The following is a 27,287-nucleotide window of genomic DNA, read 5'->3' as shown; positions in this document are numbered from 1 at the left end:
GCTTATTCACTTCTTCAGCTCTTAGGTAATGTTTAGAAATGAGTACTAGCTTGTAGGCTAATGTTTCTGTTAGACTGTTCAAAAAGGACAAATGTTTCAGCATGTACTCGAGGAAGCAAGCCTTCATGCTTCTCTTGATGCTGCATTTTCATTATAAGTAGATGGGTTTATTTTTGTGTGTTGTTTTTTTTAAGGCACTTTTTTGTACCAGGTGAGGAATGCCATTTCTCACTTTTTTTTTCCTCTAGAACAGAGAAGGCTTTGGGAAATTTTTGGCCCAAGTGACTTGATATGTTGCTGAATTACAGAATAATGAAGGTTGGAAAAGACCCCCAAGCCTACCCCACCGTGCCCGCATCCCTCAGTGCCACATCTGTATGGCTCTGTAACACCTCCAGGGACGGTGACCCCAACACTCCCTGGGCAGCTGTGCCAGTGCCCAACCACTCTTGTGGACAAGTTTTTCCTAGTATTCAACCTGACCTTCTACTTTTTGTAATACAGCCTCTATTTCTGGTACCTTGGCAAGATTTAGCTTAATTTATTTGAAACCCAACTCTGGTCTTGGAATGGCTAGAAATAGTCTTTTATTTTGTTAGCATCCAAGCAGACTAAAGACATGGTGTTTTCTCCTTCCCTAAAGGGAGCACCTTTCGTTAGACCTGGTTTCCTATATTGCAGAGTTCAGGATGTGCCTCACACATCTGTGTTAAATGGTTGCATCTCAACTTGCCCCTTTCTCATCTGCAGTTAGCATTTCTCAGAAGCTGTCAGAAGAGAAACTAATGCTGAACCTGCTCCCAGGACAGCAAAAAGGTATTACTGCTGAACACAGAAGCAATTTGATTATGTAGATTAAGCGTGGCTCAATCTATCATAATCACTGTAAAGAAGCCATTTAATTTTGTACCTGTTTGCATGAGTATTCATTACTGCTGATAAGCAGGTGAGCTGGGGAAAGGTTTCTCAAGCAGAAATGTTAAGGTTTTGATACCAGTAAGGAGATAAAGATATGAGCAGGAAAATGTCGTGTAAATTAGCATAGGTAAAGCCTTACTTACGTATGTGTGTGTGTGCTGGGTGTTTGGGAGGACCACAGCAGGTGGAAGAAAGGCAGCATTGTGAATCCATCTCCTCTGTGTTACGTGGCAGATGCTGGTTGTGTGTCTTCTCACCTTGTTGGCACTCTTCAGAAGGCATCTGGATTTAGGGGGGTCTGGAAACAATTGTCCAGCAGCAACAGAGAGGAGGAGGCTGAGGGACTCGGGCTTCAAGCTGCCTTTAGGCACTGTCATATGACAGAAGCATTTACATAATTAGTTTTGCATCTCTGAACTTCTTTTCCTTAATCTATGGAGATGGAAATATCCCTCCAGGTGGATTTTGGTGCAGCTCTTCAGAAAGGAAGCTTTTCCTCCATTTGTTTGTTCCTCTCCTCTCGACACTCAGCTTTGTATTTAATGATGTCTGGCTTGAATTCTGTAAATAGAAACCCATAATTATTTCACAATAAGCTGGTCATTTAATAGGGCTGTAATCTTGTTCAGTGATGAAAAGTAGCCATCCTTTGTTTCCCAGTAGCCTAATAAACAGTACACAATGTACACACAAACTAGTCAGGGCCTCTGATAATTTACAATCAGCAAATTGGCTCCCTTCACTGGATTTAATTTAGCCAATACAAATTATTTCGGGAAGTGATTCATTGCTGTTTTAAAGCACTAATTAATTTGGATGACTTATGAACATTAGAAATGAAACCTCCTTTGTCATTCCCAAAAAACCAAAAGCTTATTCATATCATTCTTGAGTAACTTGTGTTGACTGCAGCTATAGCTCTTGTAATGGTGGTGGTAATTTCAGTGGGATTTGGGGGGGAGGAATAGGGGGAGAAGGAACAAGAGTAAGGCTTCATATTTTTTGTTGTTCTACTTCACTTCTGGTAAGTTTAAAGCCTCAAAATTGCTGAGAATTTTGTCCTAACACTTTCAGCAAGATATTCTTGTTTTTGCAGCATCCTCATCTTGTTGCTCAGGTCATAGTTCAGTTGTAATCATGGATCTAGCTAAAGCTTAGGGACAAAACAGTGGGTAGTCAGACCCAACTGTCCTTGCCTCCCCCTGCCAGATGGGGATGGCCATGTAAGGATGTTCTCTGGCTCAGCCCTTCTTTCCCAAACCTGGGCTGAGCTCCACAGAAGCTGGCTCACAGCATTGCCGTGCAGCATCTCCAACCTGGTGTTCTTGCAGGTCATTCTCTGCTGTAGCATTGCAGTATGCTGGAGATGCAGTATCCTGGGGATGCATTCTTCGTGTTCTCCCTCTTGATAGAGATGCACAGCAGTTTAAGGCAAGCTGAGAACAATCAGCTTTTAAGAAAAGTAAGGAGATGAGGCTTTGATCAGATTTCTATTTTCTTTCCTTTCCTTTCCTCCCCCCGAAAAAACTCTTCAAAGATTTTCCTCCTGTCAGTGGAACTTGCCTAAGCCCTGCAGCGTGTGTGTTGTGAAGCTGGGAGCTGTGTGATGGCTTCCCCTTCCTCTCTGCATGTCCTCTTCTTCTCTGTGGCCTTTGGCAATGCTTTCAACAAGAAGTTTTTGACTTCTTTACTTAGCTGCTTCACGCTTTCCAGTCTTAGATTGTAAACATGTTTTATTTCCCTTCTATCTTTTTCATGTCTTTTCCTCCTTTACTTGCTTGGGAATCTCTGGTTTTCATTAAAGAAAAAAAGTGGAAACAGAATATTGCAAGATAACACCGTACATCATGCATGCTTGATTTTTTTTTCTCCATATCTTAGCATATTACTTATGCATACCAACACACACAGTATATATTGTTTTGTGTGCTGCTTGAAAACTATTTTTGCGTGCAGAATAATTTCAACCTTGCAGACAAAAAGAAGTCACAAGTTCAGTGTGCGTGCTCCTTTGGTTTTGTACATGGCTCATATCCTCTCATACCCACTTCTCTTCAAACGTTAATTTCTGGGCTCTGTTTTTCTGTTTGACTAATGAGAATCGATTCTGAAAAACTGCTCAGGTTACTGTAACAATATTTTACTCCTTATCGGAAGCCTTGAAGTCCAACCACAGAGAACTTCATGGGGGAAGGACATCATACTCTATTATTAATGTTTCATGCGTTATATTGAAATTGCAGTATTTTGACACTTCACTCTGTGTGAAAGACCATGTTGGTAATGTGATTATGTAAATGATAGGCTTTAGGAGAGAGTGTTTAAGTGTGAATCTTTTGTACAAGAAGACAAATATTGGTAAGTGCTTTTCTTATTCCCTCTCCCTGGCTGCGTGGTGCTCCCCGAGCTGCCTCCCAATGGGGGCAGGGATGGAGGGTTTCAGGCACTTGGTTCTCTGGTGAGGGGCGTTTCAGAAGAAAAAAAAAGATGCACTGCACCCTTCATTTTGCTATCTCAGGGCTCAGCACAGCATGCCAGCAGGTGCATAACGCATATGTTAACTCTAGATGCAGAGCTGCTGTTGGTGTGAGCAGAGGGGGTGAGCCTGTCGCTTTTGTTCAGCTCTGGAAGTTCAGGTCCCCTGTGGTACTGCAGCACTCTGATATCATTTGAGTTTCTATTTTAAGAATAGCCTCTCCAAGAAGTGTAGGTGGCTTGGTTTTCCTTTGTTAGCTTTACGTTTACATTTGCAAACTCAATTTCTCTCTCCTTCCGCAAGGTGAGGCGTGCATCTTTTTTCCCTGCATAATCACAGAATATTGCCACGGGGCCGATGTTTTTTTGAAGCGAAAGCAGATCAAAGTTGCTCATTTTTCCTGAATGAAATATGAAATATACTCCCAAACTTCTGATATTTGCTTACTGATGCATCTCTTCTAATGCTACTAGAAGTGCCACGCAGGTGGGACTGAGGTCCTCCTTATTAGAGTCATCTGTTTCTTAGAGCAGTGAATGACACGGCGGTCAGCGTAACACTGTTGGCACTACAGTCGGGGAGCTGATCCCAGTGGTGCAGCTGTACAGATAATGGATTGCAGCTCACTGCTGGTGTAAGTAGAGGTCTGAGCAGGCTCTTGTTGTTTCCTTGGTTTTAAAAAAACAAGAGCATCCCAATGCAATCAGAAATTGCATTGGTATGGTACACACCGTGAGCTGAGGATGCAAAGAAGTCTCTGTGCAGCTGTCATTAAACTTGTAAGTGGCTGTTTCTCTCCTGTCGGGCCTCTGTTGCTTTTGTAAACATCAGTTCTTTATTCAGGTCTGAATTTTATAACAGATGAGCCAAAGTCAGGAGTTCAGCTGTAACCTTGACTTCGTTCCCAACTCCATCCTTGGTTCCCTGCTGTACCGTAATGCTGCAAGGCACGAGCAGAGAGGTAGCAGTATGGATTCGTGTGGCTCTTCACATAAACTGTATCCCAAATAATACCACATGATAGAAAATTACTTATATAACAGTATTGCTTAGGGGTACCCTTGTGTGTTCTGTGAAGGGAAAAAAGAGCAGATTCGCACATTTGCTTTTCTAATTAGGTGTTTATGGCTTCTTTTCTTCTTCACCAGTCCTCTGTAGTGCTGCTGTTGGATCCTTGGCCTGAATTCTGATAGATGTCCTGCTGAGCTGTAAAGACACTGAATCCAATGACTGATAGAGGTGTTGGTTGGTCAGATGGTGCCTAGAAACCTGCTTACTGTGAGTTGTAAGCTTCTCTTTTGCCAGGCTTGTTCTTCTTGTGGGAGAGCTCAGCCTTATGGGATTTTTGCCCTCTATAGCACTAGGGCTTAGAGGTGTTAGGCTTGCTTTCTGAACTCGTAGCCTTCAGATAGGAAGGCCAATCCTTGTTTTTTTTTATTTTTTAAATAATGCTGCTGTCCCCCTTCTCATCTCTGTACACTGAAGTCTGTAAGTCACTGTTGGAATGAAGCAGAGGAGATGTGTGGGTAGCAGAGCTGGCAAGTATTGACTGATCTCAAACTCCGACAAAAGCTGCCCTCCTCCAAATTCATCATGAAGACTACCTGAGCAAGCACTGTTACCCTTTCCCATATTCAGTTCATCTGGCTTTTGTGATGGTAGCACCATCTATTTTGAAGTCTGATCGGCACAAAGTGAGATGTGACTCCGTTAGCCAATTCTCAGCAAGCTAGGCAGCAGTCACTCTGTGCTTAGTGAAGCTTCTCCCATTTACGATGGGAACTGCAGGGGTCAAATTCCCATCTCAGCACTAAAGGAATAGCCTGGTGTTAGAGCAGTAAGAGCAGAGCAGGTTGTGAGCAGCCCCTTGGCACTGGGCTCACCACTGCCTTTGAAGCCGGCTTCAGTGGAGCAGCACGATTCCCAAACCAAGGGCGTCCGAAACCTCACTGCTGGTGTTCCTCTCTCACTGCTGCTTGATGGTGGTTTTATAACCTCATCCCTTTTAACAAGTGCCACTGCTTCAGTCAGAACAACCTCAGGGTACTCTTTTTCTCATTCTCTGGCACACCTGCTGACGCTGAGTTCTGCCAGGTCACCGCCATTCCGTTGTCGCAGTTCATGAGCTGCACCAACCTTTTGCTCTGGTGCTCCCAATTAAGTGGTTGTACTGGCAAGGATTTGATGTTTTACGGAGTCTAAACGAAGTGGAAAAAATATAAAATGATTTTTTTTTTTCTTCCTGGCGCAAGATTTTGATCAGATGATTTAATCTCTGGGTGAAAGGGAAGTGGAAGCATTTGTGCGCAGGTGGTTTTGTCTGCAAAAGCTTTGCTTTATGTAGGTCTCTGCAGTAACAGTTACTGCTTGGCTTTGGAGCAACTGTTCTGAAGGTTTCCTTATGCTTTCTGCACTGCCATTATCACTAGCAAAACCCTAAAAACCTTGCAACGTGTGACTAGTTCAGTGTCAATCATATTGCCTGCTGGTAGAGGAAGAATTAAGGCTTTTGTGGTGCTGGTTTTCCCCTGGCAAAAAGGATTGATGCATCTCTTTCAGATATAGGGTTTGAATTTTGGGTGGTCCTTTGTGGAGCTGGGAGTTGGACTCAATGATCCCTATGGGTTCCTACTCAGGAATGGAGTAATCTCTAACCTACTGAAATAAGACTGCTTTTCTTTCTGCTGTTGTCCCAGCCTAATTCTCACTGAGGGCCGACAAGCGAGCCACCTGCATGCAGTGGTCACCCCATCAATGAATCCAACTGCCTGGCTGTGTAATTAGGCTGTGTAATTATTGTATGTAGAGTACATACAGAATTAGACTAATCAGCCCTGCCTGAGGAAGGGAATCCAGTGCAGCTGGAAAATTACACTTAGTAAGTTAATGGGTACCTTGTAGATGAGAGTGCTGTTAGTGAAGGTTGTGCAGCTCAATAGAGCTGTGCTCACCCTTACACAAGGCACTCTGAATTCTGCAGCGGAGGTCTTCAAGCAGTTGTGCCTCTCTTATGTTAGTGCCCGTAACCATCACTTCCTGAGCTCTTATCTAGTCGCTAAAACTGTAGGAAAGTAAGCTGCTTGCTGCAGCATTGGATTTTCTAGATTTATTTAGCGTGTCTGAAATGAATATTAAGAGGTGCAGCCTGGGGAGCAGGCAGATAGAACTGCATTGTTTTCCACTTACTTCTAATAATGAGAGATTCTGGAGGGAAGATAAGCAATATTGCATGTACAAGGAGGAAAGATTGGTTCAGATCTACTTAAAGAGGGAAAAAAAAGTAATAATAATAATTTCTTTTACCTGCAATCTGCAGATAGCATTATAAATTAATTGCAGTGGGAGGAGGAGAAGCTTCATCTCTTTTCACTACCCCACTAACAGGGACTCCACATTCTCAGCCAAGCCTCCAGCGTAAGGCAGCATACATTGTTATTTTTTCTTCCTTGTTTCCTGGTTGATCAATTTGATTGTCTGAGCCCTTGTTCTTCCAGGAAAAAATGTTTCTACCAAGCAGGCTTCTCTGGCCAAGTTCGTTCTCCTGACCACGGCATGATGGAAAGCCTGTCTCATCTGGGAAGTATGTGCTCGTGGAAAGCCGTGATCGTTTAGAGCAAAATATCCTTGATTAAAATAGGAGGTTAATGGTGCTCCTGTATGTGCCTTGGTTTAGAACATGCACGTTAGCTGCAGAATTTGAAGGGATGAATTTGAGCCAGCAGCAGTTTGGAGAAAAAAAAAAAAAAAAGAAAAAAAGAAAATGAGCTGGAAGTGAAATACAGATGTCCTTATTTAGTACAAAAGAATTCATCTCTCTGTAGGCTTTCTGTTTTCGTTAGGTTCTTGCTTGACTTGACAATGCAAAAGAAGAAATTTAAACTCTTGGAAACTCTTTGAAAATGTGAAGGAAAGCAGGAGCTTGTGGAACTTTTGTTCTGGTTCTGCAGCCTGCTTTGGGAATGCATGAGGTGGCTTTGTTTCAGAGTGCGAGGGGATGTATTTACCTTACAAAGAGTAAGCAGTCACACTGTGAAAATCGCTCTGCTGATGCTCATAGATGTTTGTATAAGAAAAATACCGCTTTAAAGATTTCTTTTAGATAAATGTTTGGATAGGTGTACGGTGACGGGGTGAGGAGACGCAGCTGACTGGCAGCAGCTTTCCCAGTATCCTGGAGTGGACCTCTGCAATCATCCTGTGGCTCTCAGAATGATGCTCCTTGCTTTCCCCAGGAGCAGAGCAGGCTGAACATATAAGTGGGACAAGGGCTGCTTCCCTGTGAGCCCACCGCACAACTCTTAGCTTTTGATAGTTGTCCTGAACTAGAATTACAGTTCCCTTCCCACTGCAGAGCAGGTGATAGCTTGTGTTTGTGCAGGCTCTTAAGGCATCTGTTCTCCTTTATGTGCAGGTTGAAAGTGGTTTTACAATGCTGACAAGTGTGATGTCAGCCAGGCGGGGGCTCCTGTATTAATTTCAGATAACACGTAGATGTGGAATTGGAGTCCCTCTCCCTATAAATAAAAGGGGATGAAGTAATGAACCTGTCGCAAGCTGAGCCACGTTGTCTCTGTCCCTTACCCTGTGTGTGTGCTGCGTGTAGCTTTTTGGAGGCCGTTTCCTCCTGTGTCATTTATTTCCTCCCTGGATGCCTTAGCTGGGGCAGTAGATGATCGTGAACTCTTTGCAGGAGCTGTCTTTCTGCTGATGATGTAGCAGAGCACATAGTTTTGCTGTGACAGGAAATAAGCTGTGCTTAGTCCTGGCACAGAACAGTTGTTGTTATCTTCAGATTGACTGTACTTTGTCCTATATTTCTTCCCATCTCTGCTCTGACTTGCTCTCAGGTTCCAGCAGCCCACAAGGAAGCAGCAGGTACCTGCTCCAGAGCCGTGATGTACATGGAGGAATAAGCAAACAGCAGCACCTGTGCAGAAAGAGTATTTAAAAGGCAATGATCGAGGGAGGAGGAAGCAGATTAGGTTAAAAATATAAAACAAAACTGATCAAATGCCAGAAGTGTTTGCTGTCATCAGCAGAGCTCAGGTGCCCCCTGCTTACATTGCTGAAGGATATAAAATCAGAGGTGCTGTGCATCTCAGCACCAGGGGCTCATTCATTCCTGTAATTCCAGTAGTATGTAACACAATTTTTTCTTTATGTACTTGAATCTTTTTAAACGTCCTTTTTGCTATTAGTGTTGTCGATGGCTTAATGGATTTCTTGATAGCTGAGCTCCTCTTTTTGGTACAGTTTTGTTAATCTGTGTTCAGAAAGACAGCGCGTAAAAATCACTCCTTTCAATTTGAGATATCTGGAGATAATTTTTATACCCACTGCGTGAAAATAACTTGAACAGTAGTAGAATTATCTGTTGTAAGAGAGGTGATTTTGCTTGTGAATTGGGTTTAAAGATAAAATCTTCCTCGTTCCTGGGACCTGGATTTCCTATTCATTGCTCTCTGTTAAGATTAATCGGGAGCAAGGCTTAATCCAGAAGGTGATTGAATTGTCCTTAAACAGTGATGTAGAACATTACCCTCTTGATCGAAATCCTTTTACAGTCTTGCAGTGCTAAGAAATCACGGGCCTGTGAGCTGCTTGTGATGTGCACCATGTGAGGGAGGACGCTGCTGCTTCATTTGCTGCCTCTTTGGAAAGAAAAATGTTTTCAGAATGTTTTTGTACTACAGTTGCTGCATCTTTCAAGAATTAATGCCTTCTGTAGCTCCTCTTTTTCAGCAAGAAGTGTGTAGAGCTTGTAACTTGTCCTAAATCTCCAGTTATAGAACACGATAATGATTTCTGGGGGTTTACTTGTCCCTTTTGAAGGCCCAAGAACAGGGAGAAGCATCTAATTATCAAGGGCTTTTGGGCTGGCATGCATGAACTCCACGGTCCATCGCTTCATTTCAGGACTCCCAGCTGAGAATGGTTTGTGATCAGGAACATTTGGGATCTGGTAGTACTCATTCGAGATGCATGTACCACATCCAACAACAAAAAAAAAACAACCACAGCAGCTTGTTGTTTAATGGCCTTGCTGTAAGGATGCTGGCCGCCAGCACACTGCTGGCACGCTTCTCCCTGTAGTTTAGGAGGGTAGTCAAGGCCAGGAGATTTAGGAGCTTATTAAAGGCACTGCGGCTTCAGGCACTCCTGCTAGCTAGCAGTCACCTAGCAAATAAGAAAGACTAAGAAAGAGTCTTTGGGGTGTTGCTGAGTGCTGTTATTCCCGTGCTTTGTGCAGCCTCTTTCTTGTGGCCAGAATGCTTTTGACCTTCTGAGTTGAACTTCCCACTTTGTGATGCTTTTCTAGTATTTGAATCCTTTTTCTGACGGCTTGTTTGCATGCATTAAAATCATGTTGTGTTTAGGATTGGATACGCTCAGAAGCTTGGGATAAAAGACTCTAATAAAAGTCTGCTTTAATCACAAAATGCTCAAGGACTGGAAGCTGTTGGGACCAATTGGGACCAGTCGTGGGCAAAACAAGTGTTTTGTCCACTCTTGCAGTCTTCCTAGAGTAAAGTGGAGGTCTCTGTCTGCTTTAGGAGAGCCAACTAAACTGGATCGTTCCCCTCCATACATGTTTTATGCCAAAATGTGTGGGGACAGCTTGTTCTGCTGCCAACTGCAATGGTCCCACAGCATGGGGAGGGCCATTGGGCAACCCAAAACTGTGTGTAATTGCTTAGAGCGAGGCTAGCCCTGTGGTTTAAAGCAAGATTATAATCATAGCTATTGCATTTTCCTTTTTTTTTTTTTTCTGTTTTTTTGTTTTTTCAAAGTCCTCATTTGGTTTATAGGTGGAAGTGATTGAATTCCCTCTGGAGAGATACACAGGTGTGGGACAGGGCTCCTAGGCTTCTGTTCCCTCTCAATTCTTCCTGCTGCTTAGTGAAGCAGTAATTTGCTGCAAGCCAGGCTTTCACTTGTGATTGGAAATGACTGTGCAAAACCTTGTCAAAGCTGTTCATGTCCCAGAGTCATTTAAAATATATATGGATATTTATACCTGAAAGGCACTTTGGAGCACGAGAGCTCCCTGGGATGCCAGGGGCCGTTGCAGTCGTTGCTGGTGTCCCCAGATGGGACCTAGAGAATCTTCTCGCTATGTTTGTCTGCCCAGAGAGCCCACAGACTGAAAGCAAAAGCGAGTAGGACGAAATTGCTCTCTCCGGGGCTTCAGATGATTATTAAGTGCTGGCCTACTGCCTGGTTCCTGTCACTGCTCCGCACAAGTGAGACAGATCTGGAAGAGGTGGCTGCAGCTGTACAGCTGAAAAGTTGTGCTTTTAATTGCTAACTAATTAAAGTTACCATTTGCATTTGGGGTTTTCCTTTTTTAAAGAATGACATGATATTATGCACGAAACTGCTAGTGCTGCTTATTTAGAGCACGACTGAACCAGGAACTTTCTCTCGCTGTCTTGCTGGTGCATCTGGTTTTCACCTATTGCGTGCTTTGCCATCTGGATTTTATGACTTCTCCACTGGTAGCCCTTGTCCCTCTAGTCCTTGACTCCCCTCTCTCTGGGCATATGATCCAGTAATGTTTTCCCTTTTGTCTTCATAAACAATAGACAGTCAGACTAACAGTGAGAGTACAAAGTCAAGGGAGCTTTGCAGATTCAGCTTGACAACTCCTCTCTGAATTATTTAAAGACCTTAGACAAAAAAAGCCCATCAAGATTTTTGGATGACTTCTCTTCTAGTATTGTGGAGAATACCTGGTATGCGAGTCCCACTGATTTTACCCATTGAAATCCACATGATTAGTATAATAGCAAATGCAATTAGAATTTGGGGGCTGCCTCCTGATATCCATCCAGAAGTGACTGAGTTACAGAGAGCTGTAACAAGGAATGGGAGTTTTCTCTCTAGCTGTAAAGATTGTGTGCAGAGATTGGGTTGTTTTTTCTTCTCACAATCAGTGAACTTGTCTAAGAACATCCTACCTTTTTTCTCTGACTTCAATTTCAGTTTTTGGTAGGCTGTTAATTTTGCATTCTCGTAGTTGTGAAATCTGCGATGCTTTTCTATAGTTGAATGACTCGGTGATTTTTGATCTCTCAGATGCATTTCTGTTGCTGGTTTCACCTGTCCTTCTGGATTCTGGGGCATGTTAGATGGATGGCATCAGGGAAGCAAGCAGAGGAGCACAATTGAGTCCTTCAGATGATGTGCAGTTCATTATTACCTTTTGAATAGGTCATTCTGCAGAACTAAGTAGGGAAGATGTCATGCTTTGCACTTACTGCACTGAAGCTGTAAAGCTGAGCTCTCATCATTCTCAATACCTAAGGCAGAGCCATCATCTCTTCCTGCTCACTTCTCCCTCAGATGAATACAATAGAGAAGGCATCAGCAGAAGGATATTAGAGAAACAACCTCTTATGTATCATCTGTACAATCTATGGTTTTGTTTAATGAAGTTCTTCACCTTCAGTGTCAGAGCTTTACTCCTTATTAAAATTCAATTTGCTGTACTGTCTTTCAGTACCAGCAGTACCATTTGGTAATCAGTGCTGATATTTTGCAGTGTGGCCTGCCTTTGAAAGCTCGCTTGCAAAAATGCTGTGTGGGCTGCAACATACCTTCCTTCGGCGATTCCAAGATTTCTTTTGGTTTCCAAGTGGAAGATAACAGTCTGCCTCCCAGCCTTGCTAACGTGACCCAGCTCGAGGTCCAGTTGAGCCACCTTTGCATGTGCCCATATTGATAAGGATTTACAGAGACCACGCTGATGCCAAGCCAGTCTGACTCCAGCCCTCTTCTTGGCCATGGGTGAGCAAGGAAACATCTCTGTTGGCTGAGGAGAATTTCCTGCTCAGCTGCCCCAGCCCTATTCATGCTTACCCTGTAGCACCAGAATAGAACACGGAAGAAGAAAACAGAGGCTGTAGACATTTCCATTGCCAATCCCAAGTTTATCAGCCTATTATCTCCTATTAATTTTCTTATGTGTTCATCAATCCAATCAATGAAAATATTTGCTCGCTGCATCTGGAGCACTTTGGAAAACAGCATTTTGAGGAGAGACAGCTTCCTGTTTCTGGAGACTAGAGAAAACAACATGGTATGATAAAATTTGCACTGCCTTGTCTGCATTGCAGGAGGCTTCAGGTGTGTAGCACTGCGCTTGGTCTGTTTATACCATTAGCTAGATTGAATGTTGAAGGAGAGCAACGGGTTGTGAATTGTTTCAAGATTAATGGAAAGTATTGTTTTACTTTAATTAAACTTGTATTCATTAAATCCAAGTCCTCTTCTTCAAATAGGTGTATGTTACAAATAGCTTTAGTATGGGGATAATTTCATGAAGCTTGTGTGCACTCTAATGTTAGCATTTTCTCTGCAAGAAACAATTTGTTCCTTTTCTCTCACCAGGTTCTGGTGATTTCATTTGTGGCACACCAAAGCCATACCATGTTCTAGGGTGCTGTACAGGACTTTGGCCTTGTATCTTTCCCTGAGGTCTCCCCTAGCTTTTTCTGACACATCTCCTCCCACTCTGCCAAAAACTGTTATGTGGAAACACTTGTGTTCAGAGTTGCATCTTGGTTTATGCATTTTCTCCTGCTTTAGGAAAAAAAAAAAGTCCGTGTGTATATATTTTTATATTTCCTATAGTGGTTATACAGCTACAAGTCGAGCTGTCTTACCTTCCCTTTTCTGTTCTTACACCACACTGCTGCAGCCCTTTGGGTGGAAGCAATCTATGGGGGTCAGATGCTTTTGTTCTTCTGTTGTGTCTTGCTTCCCTGACCCTTGCTTGTAGCTCTGCTTGTCACATAGATGCCTAAACCTCTGCCTTCTCTGCATGCAATGTTAGCTAAAGGTATAGCATCTTAGGCATGCTCTCATTTTGGCCCTGCAGACAGCATTTTCAGGATTGACAGTTAGACCCTTGGTTTCATTTCAGCTGCTATTAAAAACCTCACTCCTGGCCTAAGGAGAAAAACTGAAACCATGCACTGAAACCAGTATATTTCTTCATTCAGTTAGTCAGTGTGTTTCACAGGTATCAGAGCACTTGGGTCTCTATGCAATATTATTCCAAGACCCATCAACAAAATGGTGAGGATTTTAATGTACGTTTCAAACCTTCAAAGTTGTCTTGGATGTGGAGGGAGATGCTGAAGTGTGTGTTTTGAGTCACCATTGCCCCTAAACCTCCATGTAGCCGAAGTCAGGTGTTACAGATTGCAAGCAAGAAGCTTGGAGTTTTGCAGTGCCCCATTTCCCTGCCTGGCACTGCCACCAGCACAGCGTAGCAGCGCACCGCTGCCACGCAGACTGTGCACTAGCTGTCGTACCTCCTGTACTGTTGCTGTAGCATCAGGGCTTGGGGGTGGGATTTCACTTCAAAAGGGACGTTATTGCAGTTAAAGCTTGCAAATTAACTGTCAGAATGTGGTTGTCTTAATGTGAGATTTTTTCTCCCGTCTGCATCAGGCGAAGGTGGAGGTGACTTTCGTTAGCACAGTGCAAAGAAGCTATGATCGGTACGAGACCCAATTTGCTGGGTATTGTCCTAACAGACAGCCAGTGACAGCCTATTGCCCCTGAAGGTTTGACAGCCAAACTGTCCAAAATGAACGGTAGCAGAGTATGAATCTGTTATCAGTTTTAAATAAATTGATTTCCTCAGTCCATCAGCCATTCCTTGAGATTTTGCCAAGATGTTCCCCTCTTGCTGACCCAGCCAGCCTGCCTCAGCGTGGATCTCTTCATCATTCCTGACATCTTTTAGTGTTAACCCGTTCTCCTGCGTCGATTGCCACCATTCTATGTTTGTAATGCATTGAGGTATCCCCTCGAAGCAAAAGCAGAAGTGGTCAGAGTGCATGGGAGATAGCAGGCACTGGTGTAGGTCTGGTGGCACTGGTGTCCTAGAAAGCAAGTGCCCTGCATACCAAGTGTTCATAGGTGTGAGCTATGGGATAGGAAGAGCCATGGCATGCGCTTTAGAACCCATGAGCAGAGTTCATGTTGGATGCAGTACGTTCAGCCTCACCTGGCGGACTTGTGGGTTAGTGTGATTAGCAGCAATGATTTGTGCCCCTGGACTGTTTGGGAGAGAAATGCAGATGGAACAGATTTCTCATCAGCAAATAAGTAAATACCGCAGCTCAGAAAAGGAATGCTTATTAAGAGAGCTAAATCTCAATGGTATTACTCCCTGCTTTGTGTCTTCCTAGTTGTGAACATCAGGATTAACCTGGGGCAAATCCAGTGGGTGTGTTGCCTCTGTTTCCCCACATGTCAAAGTAGGTTAATAGTTGGTTGGCTCGCCAGGACATTTGTTACACTTAATTAATGTTGTAATATGCCTTTGGTTCTTCTGATTGAATGTGCTGTGTGAATGCTAAGTTGTTTTTACTGATTGGATTGTTAATTAAATGTGCACATATAAATGATTTATTGGTGTTAGAAAAAAATAAGCCTTAATAATTTAAAATGTTAGCATCAAGGGGGTTGGGTCAGTTTTAAGACTGTATCATCCGCCTATGCAGAGGTTTGAAGCTAGTACTGAAAATTTAGAGGTACTGGGAGAGAGGGGAAGCAGGAGCTTGACCAGCAGTTGGCTTATTTAGTGGTATCTCTTTATGGGGGCTGATTTAACAGCAGCACCCAAGCTGTAAGGCCTGGTGCAGGGATGCCATCAGCATGCACTGAGCTTCAGAGAGCAGGGAACATGACATGTCCTGGCCCAACTTGGAAACCATTTGTCAGCATGCAGAAGAGAGCGCTTCAGTTCGGCACAGCAGATGACATGCAAAATTTGCTTCTGTGAAGCAGGGGAAAAAAAACACAAAAGAAAGTATTTCTGGGGGAATGTGTGTCTGCCAGGCTGCTGACACAGATCACTGCCTGCTGAACACTCCTGGCCCTGCAACAGTTATTTTCCCCACCAAGTAACATGGAGTTTCAGTCTCTAGTCACAAGGCTTCTGCCTCCATATAGTCTCTTCTTTTCTTTCCTGTCCGGGCAGATGTTTGAGGTGAAAGTGGAAGCCTGCAAGCCAAAGCAGGGACCAGAGGAACAGATACATTGTCAAGAGCTGTGCTAGTGAGTTCAGGGACTTAGAAGGAAGGAGAGCTGAGAAAATGCATGGAAGTAGATACAGTTGGTCAAATAATGGGTTTAGCCAGCATCCATTCCCTTTCAGAACCCAAGCAAGGTGTGTGTGCTGGCGTGGGAGATAAGATAGCATGTTGGAGGCAAAAGGGTCGAGAAGGAAAGGAGGCAGGATTTACAAAGCTGGTGTCAAACAGGCACCTGAAGCTTAACTAAAGAGCACAGAATGGAGGGGTGTGGTGTGAGATCCCGTGCTAAGGAGAATGGTCTCAGATATACAGTTTCCCAAGGCTATGGACAGATGGTGTGGGAGAGATAAAAGTGCTCTGGCACAGACGGGTGTGTGAAGATTAGAAAGAGGAAACTGAGCAGCTGGATTTAGCGTTGCTGGAAGAGAAAACCCCGGTTTGGTGAAAATGAGAAGAGAACAGAAGAGAGATGGAAGAACATTGGATTGTGAAAGAAAGAGGCATATGAGGACTAACTAAATGCAAAGAAACGCTTAAACAAGTTGGAGTTAGCCCTTAAGGAGAACTCTCCTCTATTTGAAAGGGTAGATAACTGCAGGACAAGGGGAAATGGTTTGAAGTTGAGGGAGGGAAGATCTAGGTTGGATGTCAGGGGGAAGTTGTTTGCTATGAGAGTGGTGAGGTGCTGCAACAGCTGCCCAGAGAGGCTGTGGATGCCCCGTCCATCCCTGGAGGTGTTCAAGGACAGGTTGGATGGGGCCCTGGGCAGCCTGGGCTGGTATGAAATGTGGAGGTTGGTGGCCCTGCATGTGGCAGGGGGTTGGAGATTTGTGATCCTTGAGGTCCCTTCCAACCCGGACCGTTCTGTGATTCTGTGAAGGAGCCTGTTGTAAATGGAGGAGGACCAAGAGGCTGGGAAACAGAAAAAGATGGCTTTAGCATCTCTCAGGGGTTCCCATCAGCACCTGTTCCCCCCATTCCCCAGCTCAGAGCAGCAGTTAGAAGCAGGGCTCTCACTATGCACCAGAAGCCTTCAGCACCCATGGTAGACTGCATTTATAGGGTGAGCTGCTTGTGCAATTCCAGGATAGCTTGGTCTGAAAAGGCTTTTCACGTTCTATTGACTTGTATTTAGAGCCTCTGATCCCTGATGGCTTGCAGTTGGTCTGCATAAGATGAAAATCTAAACTACTGGATTTAGATCATATTTCTGAGTACTCTTACGCAGACTTTGTGGCAATTTCTGGGATCACACATTTTGTTTCTGATTAAATGAGCATTTGGGAGAGAAACATACAGCGATAGCAATAGTAAGTGCTAGCACCCTGGGGCTTCCTTTTGCCACACACAGCTCTGATGGGCAGGGAAGCATGACCTTGGATGGGAAGAGATTAAATTCATCACCTCCAGCATGAGGTAATAACTGAGCACAACAAACAGGAGGAGGGAGGGAGGAAAATGTATGGGCAGCAAGAATGTGGCTCTTGGACGATGCAGTTGTGAAGTAACGCTGCATTGCAACATGTAGAATTGCCAAATGAATGTTTGGGAGCTTTAGAACTAACAGAATAGATGCTAAAAGCTGTTTTCACTAAACTAATGCCTAACCACTTCCTGTAACTTTACAGTACTGATGCTAATGTGTTGCATGTTTATGTATTTTTTTTTGTAGGCTTATTGCAAGCTGTATTTATGTACTGCTGACGCTTTGTTCAAGGCCTTGAGCTGTTTGTTTATGGCAAGTGTCTGAAATCCCAGGATGTAGGATGATAGAAACAAGCAGCTTTAGAGACTTTGCCACGTATAATGGGCACCAGAGCTCAGCAGTCCCACACGTAGGATGGGAAGACTTGCCCTTCGGGAAGAATGAGGGCTGGCAGGGTGTGTGTAAATTAATACCAACATAATTTGCTTTTAATGTATGTCTGTCTACCTTGCCTGATGGGGAGTGTGCAACAGCCGTTAGAGCTGTGTTGTTCAGTCTGCATTAGATGCAAAGTAATAAGGCTCTGACAAATTATTCTTGAGTTGAATTCTAAATAAATTGGGTGCTCATCAAAAATGGCTTTGTTCCAGAGCACCTAAATGATAGAGGGTTGCCTGTAGCCATAATCAGCAGGGTTACCATCCTGGGGTGGGCTTTGCTGACTGGCTCTTGCCTTTGCACAGCTTGCTTTGCCCTCTTCAATCATCCTCGCTGGCCTCCATTTCCATCTTGAATTCAGAAGATGGTGTAGGAAGGAGCACATTGGTGCCTGTCCGCGTGCTGCTCCATACACGTGTGCCTGTTTTCTTGGAGCCTGGTCTTCAGTTGCTGCGTTGATCTTGTTTTCTTGAGAGCTACATGCTGAAAAGAAAGGTCACGCTATGAAAAAGTGATTTCTCACTTGGCTGAGAGATGGCTTACTATTTATTTGAGCATGTCATTGGAGCAAGTCTTGGACTGCTTGCCTCTGAGCACCCATGGGCTGTGAATACAGAGACCTGTCTATATGATAGCGAATGAGCCTCCAGTTATACGGTTTCTTCTTCTGCTGAGTTCTGTCTGAATAAAAGTAGAAAAATACATTAAGTGTAAAATCCATAAATGAGAAGACTGCTGCTTCTGGGAGGCTTTCGTAGGGCTGGAATGAGGGATGTATTCATGTACTGGGAGTTGCAGTTGGAAAATACCAGTTGTGGATGTGTCAGGAAACTTTTAATAAAAGTGTCCACGGTAAAGAGGTTAAAGGATGGGATTGCAGAAAAATGAGAGCAGGGATTCAACAAGATGCTGACTTTCTACCTGTGCACATTTCCCAGCGAGGCTAGATTCATCTTGTGCAGAAGCTGCAAGCTCTGCATGAGGCAGAATGATGAAAACTAATTTGTTTGAAAGCTTTTTCTCCTTTATAGAGTACCTGTGAATTCCTACGTGAGAGGAAAGCGCATATGTGATTGTGGGCAACCCTTTCCAAAGAAAGCAACTGAAGGAGTGTTGTCATCTGTAAATCTCTAGGTTAATGTGTTAAGAAAATACCTTTATGATGCTGTGCAGGTGTGGCTGTGTAGCATTTATAAACCTAGAGGGGAGAAAAATTGTCTGTGCAGCTGGAGTGAGAAAGAGGCACAGATGAGACCTTTTTAGATTATTGAGTTGTTGCATTTTCCCCCCCCAGATAAGCCTAAGGAGGCTTTATCTCCGTGTACAAAGGAATTACCTTCAGAACGAGATAAAAATACAGTTTCTAAGGATTAAAAACCACTGTTTAGGCACGTGTTCTGTTCCAGGTTCAAAAGCTGCATGGTGCTGCTACTGAAATGCCTTGGTGTGACATCGTTTGTATGGAAGACCTCTTTTTTTAAGAAGCTGCTCAGTTTAAAGAATTAATTAATTTCTGCTCAGGCTTGATGTTCCCAGAGTAGACAGCATTCGGTCAAATTTGTTCCGAAGGGATTGATGTTAGGCAAGTGTGATGGCATGTGAAGTGGGCTCTGGAACATGGGGAGATAACAGGTTGGACACTGCTGCTAAGCACTGCTCATCGATAACGATTGTACTGCAACAATGGAAGGAAGAGAATTCTGCATGCAAAGTACTGCCCTGCTGGGGAGAGGCGTAATTTATTGGTGGGAATTTTAGCATTTGATTTTGTATGCTGGAGGTTCATCTTGTTTCGCAGCTTAGAATTTGTAATTTTCTTTCAAAAACAAAGGCTGACTTGAGTCATGCAACAAGAAAATAGCTGGATCTCAGGGGATTTAGAGTGAAAAGCCATTATAATCTGCTAATTACAAGATGAAGAGCAGTCAAGCATTGGTGTTCTGTTGGGGAACCACTTTCATGCATCTTGATACATGAAAAGGCTTCGTGCATGGTGTCGGTGTGAGAACTTTCCATGGAATATGTCTTGAGTAATAGCCATCTCCTGTAAGGACCCAGTAGCTTTGCTGTTAAAAAATGGCTTTCTGCACAAGCTGCACTAGATTTAATCCAACTGTGCACTTTAATTCTGCCTATAAATAACATAAAACAATGGCCATTTGAGCACAAGCTTTCTCAGCTAGTATATCTTGCTATTGTATCAACAGCTTTTCTTAATTAGAGCTCTAGCTCCTTTGAATACGTGTTCGGGGCTGAGCTGCTTGAAAGAGAATTGCTGACAAACCAAGCTTTTGTTGGCAAAAATGTCTGCTGGGGCGGGAAGGTGAGAAGTTGTTAATTTAAAATAAGTTCTTTAAGAATCCTAACTGTGAATCTATAGAACAAATCTAGCTGAAAATGCAGAAAACTCACGCTTACCTCAATGACTATGGGGCTGGAAGTTTTGAAGGGAATGTGGTTTATTTATGCAGAAGTGTAGGGATAGGAGAGGCACGAGTTCATCTTCTGTAAGTATTTATAAGACATTGAAAGTCCCAAATAAGATTTTGAGACTGTTGTGTGAACACGTGCACATATAATTTGGAGAAACATTTTGCTCCACCGTCGGTACATTAATCTTCCTAACAAGCAATTTCTTCAGCCCGTTGCATTCTTGTTGCTATTTGTAGGAGACAGGGGAGAGTGCAAAAGTAGGAAACAAGTCCACATTGTCTCTTTTCTCCATTAAGCAGACTTCTTCCGCAGCGCAGTCCTTGTGGGAAACAGTTGGCCAAGTTGATTTGAAGCTTAGTTGTGTCTGGTTAATGGCACTGAGGAGTGCTTCTGCATCTTTTATGTGTTTGCATACACAGTTAAAGCAGTGTCTGTTAGCTACCCAGTGCATTTAGCAGCTCTTCAAGAGCTCTGACTGGTCTGGTTGGACCAGCAATCACAAAACTATTCCATTTGCAAACTGTAGAAGTGTAGGTTATGTTCATACACAAGTGCTCCGATTCATACTGGAGAGGCAGAGATGTTTCAAGTGTGCATCTGTGCTCTTCATGCGGATGATGCTTCAGCTTTTCCTTCAGGGAAAGTTGCAGCTGAGAGTAGGAACATCTGAATTTAAGCTTTGGTGTATGTGAGTTAGCAGCAGGTGAGTGGTCTTGCGAAGAGGATTAAAGGAAAAAAAAAGGTAAGTTATTTGTGTTCATCTTGCCTGTACCAAGTCCTTTTGGAACAGGTTCTCTAAAAAAATTATCAGGAGAGGAAGACCTTTAGCCACTTGCCTGTGATTTCACTGGAGCCCACTGATGAGGGATGCACAACATCTGGAGGCTGAGGCTGCAGGCTCCTGCAGGCTCCTGCTCACCTCTTTGTTAACAAGGGGGGCTGGCAGAGATGGGTCATGCAATTGCAGGGCAGAGTTGTATGATTAAGTGCCGATGTATGCCCATCCAAGAAGCTGTGCCCTTACTGTGGCTCTAACAACTACCCATCTGGGCTGACTTTCATCCAATGATGCCCACCGATGTTTTCTTGCACAGAGCTACAGCCCTTACTTCCTATCACACTGAAGCAGCTCTGACAATTTTCAGGGCTTCAGTTGTTCAGCTGAGTTACCTCAAGCTTCAGGAAACTTCCAGAGCAATTCTGATTCTCTGACTGCTCTTGCATGAATACCAGCAGCCAGCCAGGCTTGCCTTCCCCTCCCTCCCCTGTACAAATTGCCTCCCCAGGGCCATCCAAACACAGGGCTCATCTAGGAGGAAAGGAAATCAGAGTGCTTCAAACCCAGCTGTCACCAGGTGAATAACTCCTTTGAATGATGAATGTAGCAGGTATCTCATCTACTCAGGAAGGTCCCAGATTTGATTTTGTTTTTCTTTCCCTTCAAGAATGTGCTGTAGCAATTTCTTCTTTTGGTGCAATCAGTGAAAATCCCATCAGATCCCAAGGGTGAGTGCTTTGAAGTTGCTTGGGGTGTGTGAGTCACATTCTGCTGGCTCCTGGTGATGGGATGCCAGGTTCAGGTCAGAGGGGCTTCTGTCTGGGCCACCTTTGCTCTCACTACAAATTCATTTTGCATAGTGCCTATCTCTGTGTAGATCCACATCCAGTCTGTAGGAAGGAAGGGATTGGTGGTGGACTTGAGCCCTTCCCAACATTGAGGAACTGTCTGTCAGACTTCTCATAGTAATGTCAGGGCACCTGAGGGAAAGACAGCATGAAAGAAGGGCTGTTCTCAGCACAAGACAAGACTTCAGCCCTGGAGCATCTGTGGACCTGCACTCCGTGTTCATCTCGATGCAAATCCTGAGGTGCACCTGGATTTGTCAGTTAATCTTTTTTAAATTTGTGCATAACTCCAATTGTATAGTTCTGACAATCCCCAGAGCCGTGCTCTTTTCTTATTCATTTAACAGGACCAAAAATCTTCAGCAGTCTCTTGTCAGTTCTCTTGCTGTCCCTGGCTTGTTGAAATGCTGTGTTATCTCATGGCAGGGGACCCATGCGTGCTGCATCACATCTCTGCCCATCACCCCTCATCTGCCCTGATGTGCATGGGAGAAGTTGCCACATTTCATCAGGGTGCAGTAATGCTTGCCGGATGGAAAAATGCTGCTGTTTGCCGGGCAGTAAAACCTTCGCTTGATTTTTATCGTGTTTGTTCTTTATTTTTGTTTTCCCCTTCAATCTTCTTTTAGCAAAGGCAGCTGGCACCTACAGCTCCTGCTGCAAGAAGGGCTGCAGCTGCTCACCATCCACAGCAGGACCCAGCGGGGTGCATGTGTAGCAGAGTCATTTCAAAATTTGGTTACTCCAGGGCACAAGCATTCAGTCGTGGTGGGTCTTCCACATCCCCCTACGTCTGCTTTGGGATCTTTGGGCTCATGCAGTAAATTAGAGAGGGATCAAAGGCCAGCCTTCCAGCCATCCTGCCATGCATGGTTACAGAGTGATCAAGCAGGACATGCAGTCAGAGCCAGCAGTGGGAGCCTGTTTGTTCACACCTGGATGCTCACAGTGGTGCCATAAGTCTGCCAGATGAGGTGGCCATGGTAGTTGTTCTTTGAAGTAACTGTTCTACCCACCCAGGCAAACAGGTTGGCTCAACGTGTGCGTAGCTGATGGGAGGTGCAAACTGACAGGGCTCACGCTGCTATCTAAGCAGCTGCATGACTTGCTTAGGTTTTTGATGCCTTGCATGTATTGCTTGTTTTGCAGGCAGCACAGAAGGAAGAGTGTTGTTCCTCTAGAGGATTAAAAAGTTCCCTTGCTGTGTTCCCAGAGAAGCAATGTTGGAATGCCTAACACACGAGTCCCTGTTTGTTCAATGACAGATTTGGTGCTAATTTTGCCGCTGTCTGCTCCCATTTGTGTGTTGTGGTTGTGGATGAAAGCGGCAGAGCAGCGATTAGCTCAAGCCCTGCTGAAGAAACGGTGACTTCTGAAGAACTAGAGAGTGAGAGTATATTACCCTCCGGCGTTTTTATTTTATTTAGCAAGGTAAAACTGTTCATTGAACCAGAGTTCATTTACAGTGGTACCCCAGCAGACTGCAGCCACAGGATGAATTACCAATCGCTCGCAGTGCATACAGGAATCATTCAGGCCCCAGCCCATCTGTACCCAGGATTTCACTCTTTGGCACCGTTCAGTGGATTGGTACCTGTGCCTCTCCCCCAAAATCTTATTAGGCATAACAGAGGGATCTGCTCCCTGTTCTGGTCACCAGATCACACTTAGATCTGCATCCTTTCTGCTGTTTTTGGATTGTAGTTGTTAACCAGAAGCTCACAGGATTAGACTCTGCTAGCCTCCAAATTAATGGAAGGTGGAGTATATGGAGTATATTTTCTTTGAGGATGTATTTTCTTCTTGGGAGCTTTGACATTGGATGATCATAGCTGAGATAATACCAGGAGTAGTAACTAATCCCCTAGTGGATAGAACTGGGGGTGAACAATTCTATTTCTAACAATTAGCCCAGTGGGCCACCAGGAGGCTGCTCTTACCTGATCTTACACATCAAATGGGATTTCTCTCCCTTTGCTTCGGAGCTGGTGGCTGTGCAGGCTCCCAGAGCTCCATCCATCCATTGCCCTGTGCTCCAGGCAGTGATGTGCCTGCTGCATGGTCACTTCCAGCCTGCTGAACGCCAGCAGGTTTGTTCCAGTCGCCTTCATTAAAAATGCATGTGTTAAGTGATGGGATAATTACAGCAACTTGGAGAACGGATAGCGGCAGCAAGAGAAATTGAAAGATGTTGGAGGAACGATATCGGCTATCGTTAGACAAAACAGTTTGTGGCAGGTGGTTTGGCAGCATATAGTGCTGTTGCATATAGTGCTGCTGGATGGCTGGAAAAGGGCATGCAGGACACCAGGTGGGGAGGTGTTACTTCCAGTGCTGCTGCCATCGCTATAGTGCTCAGTTTTTTTTTTATGTTTCTAGGCACCGTGTCGTTCATTTGGGATTTCCCTGCCCTAACTGATTCTGGTTGTGAGGGTGTGTTTGCACTGCGGGTCACATCAGGCATTCAGGCAGCAGGGCAGAGATCCTCCTGTCCGTGGCTGGCACACAGTGTATGCCTGAGGTTACCTGGTGGTGTGGCAGGTGTTAATTTGCAGACAACCAGGATATCTCCAAAGAAAACTCCTTTGGCTCACAGGACGTAAGCAGGTGCTGTCTTTCTGAATCATGGCAAAGCTGAAGCCCTCTTTTCCTTTCCTTCCAAATGTGGTCTATTTGCTGTTGCTTTCTGACAGCGGGGAAAAGAGTAGCTTTGTCTTACCCTCTTTGTTCTGTTGGTTGGAAACCCCTTGGCTGAGCTGGAGAGCTTTTGTCACATTGATGAGTTGGTTTAGTTAGGTAGGGCACCAGAGACCTTTGTCCATATGCTGCCAAAAGATGAAATGATTGTTATTATTTGCCCACTTCACAAGGGGGCTGTGAGGATTAATTCATGTTTGTAAATTGCTTTTGAGATTTAAAGCTGCGTACGAGCACTAGGGATTATTGCTTTCTCACTCTTTAAGGTAATGTAACTTTTATGAAGACTTCTAGCCTTGAAAGTATCCTGGAAGTGGGAAGAGTTAAGTTCCTTTTACAATTAGATATACTTACAGTGTTTAAGGTAAAAAGCAACTACTTCACACCTGTTTCTTCCAAAAAAAAAAAAGAAAAAAAAAGGAAAAGGAAAAAATGGAAAAGCAATGGCAAATAGTGACAGTGCCTCCTCTTTTTTTTCCAGGAGTCCAACGTGCTAATTGCTGCTAACAGTCAGGGTACAATTAAGGTAAGTTATTTTGTGCATCATCTCTTTAAGCGCTCAAATCCGTTGTTAGTAAAGAGTGAGGCCACAGACATGGTACAGCCAGGAGTAGGCATCAGAGGAGGTCATCCCAGCTGTGGAAGTATGCATTTTAAATGATGTATTTGCCTCTGGCATGTGGGGGAGTGAGCATACAGCAGAGGTAGGAGCAGGGTGCAGAAAGCTGCTGGTGCTGCCCTGCACCCGCTGCCCCTTAGCTCTAAACAGTGCAGGAGGGAAAGCGGCCTGCATCGGGAGAGCTCGATGCTCTGCAGTGATGTGCTGCTTAAATTAAACACAGGCCTGGCACTGGGTGTTATGTATGCAATATTTTTCCTGACTGATAATAGGTGCCACGTCTCAGTTGCCACAGCAGCCGCTGCGTTTCCACATTGGTTCGAAAGCAGCTGCATGGCGTTGCTTTGAACGGAGAGGTTTTAAATTAGTGCTGTCTGGCACAAACATCTCCACGCGCTCGTGTTGATTTTTGTGACAGCAGAGGAGGCTCTGCATTTGCTCGCTGGCATTAGCCAGACCCCATCTTCTGGCTGGTGCAGCAGAGCTGAAAGCTGAGCTCCTGATGTGCAGCCAGCTACAGCAGTGCTTGAAATGAGCAGGGCTGCTCCATCGCGTTGCTTACTCTGAGCATGTGGACTGACTTTAACAGACAGCAGCTGCCAACATAGAGTTTTACGAAAGCAACAGCCTTCCCTGTGCACAGAGAGGCTAATGTTTTGCCAGGTATTCAGTGCTTGAATAAAAATCTTTCCAGAATATCTGTTAGACATATTTCTGTCCACACAATGTCAAATAATGTTTGTCCCACTTTGTGTCTCTATCAAGCACACAGCCGAGCAGAAATATTGCCCAAACCCAGGTGCTGCTCCTCTGGAGAGCCCCAGGTCCAGCATTGTCCTGGATTGAACCCAGCAGCATTCACCTCCACTGCGCTTTTGAGGTCTTGGTGTTCATGCTGCAGGCTCGTAGCCCAGAGCTCTGACGCTTTCCATGTCTGCTGATAAAGGAATTTACTTGCTGTCTGCAGAGTTCCATGCTGTGTTGTCACCCTTGTGAATCTGAGCTTCCTCCTCCCAGTTCTCCCTCGTGCCATCGTGTGACAGCAGTTTTCTGGAGCCAGATCAGATCCGATGGTCTGAAGGAACCTGGAAAAATCACTGAAAAAGCAGAAATTAGTCCCAAGTCATCTGTGTTTCTGTGACTAGGTTTCTGTTTTTCCTCCTTTTTAGGCCACGATTGGCCTGGTTACTCCTGTTACTGCAGTTTGTGATGCTGTAGCCTTTCATTTGTAGGTGATTTATTTGGCAGACTTTGGAATTGGTTGCTCATTACTTTGGTCACTTCCTTCCTACTTAAATGAGCAAAGCACACAGGTGCTTCTGATACCTTTAAGTGAATCCAGCACCAACAGGAGTGGTTTTGCTCATGCACTTTGCTTGTTAATGAGAGAAGGTGGAGAGAGAAATGTGTAAACAGCCAAGGTTATTTGGATTCTAGTATTTCTATTTGAGCTTGTTATCAGATAGTGGGGAAGGTGCGACAGTCTGGCAGTGCCCAGGAAAGGGCAGGATTTGCAGTTATGCTGTGGGCCTATCCCTCTCCACCATGGCAGTCCATGCTCATGGGCTTACAGCCCTCAGCTGTCCCCAGAAAAACCACCCTGGGTTGTTACAAGCTGTACAAATCGCTCAGCAGGTGACAGCCCTCGTAGTGCTCATCTCGTTTGTTTGATATTTTTGCATGCTGGTGAATAAAGGGTAAGAGGTGGAGACAAGAAGGGTTGGACCTGTCCTAGTGATCTATATGCTGATGTAGGAGATAATGAACATCATAAATTCCTATTCTGCACGCCTTTTCTTCCCTATTAATCAGGTACTGGAGCTGGTATGAAGGCTTTTCTCAAGGCTTGAGGTACTTGGTCCTGCTGATATGCTGCAGTGTTCATCTGGGATCTTCAGTAGGACAAGAAACCGAAACCACCTTGATATTCCTCCCCAAAACCACCATGTTTGTTTGTTTGTTTTCCCATATATGGACTTTCAAGGACATTTTTGAGATGCTGGGAACACCGGTGAACTGTCTGCCATCAACATTAACTCCACAGACTTTGCTGCTGCTGGTGGTGGTATGGTTGTCTAATTTTTATGATAGGAAAACAAATTCTTTTAAATAAAAACAAAAAGGAATAATAAAATTTATTGAGCCACAAGCTGAAGCGGGAAGATTCTCTCTTGTTGCATATGGGAACAGATTTACTGGGGAAGGGAGCTTACTGGACCACACAGGGCTGTCCTCAGTTGCATATCTCCACTCATCTTTATCTGGACTATTCCTTCATCCATGTTGGCATAAAGTCTCTAAGCCTTACCTGGACGTGCAAGCAATTTGCTTTCAGATATGGTTGAGTTGTTCCTTTGATTTTATTTTTTAGATGCATTAAATGTTGAGAAATGTCACCCAGGTTGACATCACTGGAGACTAAAGTCCTTTGGTTACTCAGAAGAGAAGGGCAGCTTCCCCTTCTTCCCTTTATGCCCCTGCTCTGGCCCTAAGGGGCTGCTCCAAAAGAGAGGAGTAAGTCAGCCTTTCACCCACGTGAGCCCGGTCCTCTGCTGCCTGCCACTGACTGTGCAGAAATGATGTGAGCTGCAGCTGCCT

The 27,287-nt window shown here is 44.4% G+C and overlaps 1 protein-coding gene and 1 non-coding gene across 2 annotated transcripts in view; both read left to right on the top strand.

The window, feature by feature from the left end:
• COP1 (COP1 E3 ubiquitin ligase) overlaps nt 1-26,838 on the top strand; it is a 126,698-nt gene extending 99,860 nt beyond the window's left edge. Inside the window, exons 19-20 of the mRNA XM_042819446.1 lie at nt 24,552-24,596; nt 26,502-26,838. Of these exons, the coding sequence (XP_042675380.1) occupies nt 24,552-24,596; nt 26,502-26,519 (63 nt within the window). The 3' untranslated portion in view covers nt 26,520-26,838. The remainder of the gene's footprint in view (nt 1-24,551; nt 24,597-26,501) is intronic.
• LOC122161110 lies at nt 9,864-9,986 on the top strand. Its single transcript, XR_006169096.1, has one exon.
• Nucleotides 26,839-27,287: the final 449 nt, after the last annotated feature.

The sequence above is a fragment of the Centrocercus urophasianus genome, unplaced genomic scaffold, assembly GCF_019232065.1.
Source record: "Centrocercus urophasianus isolate 14NV4802_14NV808 unplaced genomic scaffold, USGS_Curo_1.0 seq_18, whole genome shotgun sequence".
Taxonomy (NCBI): Eukaryota; Metazoa; Chordata; class Aves; order Galliformes; family Phasianidae; genus Centrocercus; species Centrocercus urophasianus.
The sequence above is the reverse complement of the archived record's forward strand: the minus strand, read 5'-3'. Positions and strand labels throughout refer to the sequence as shown.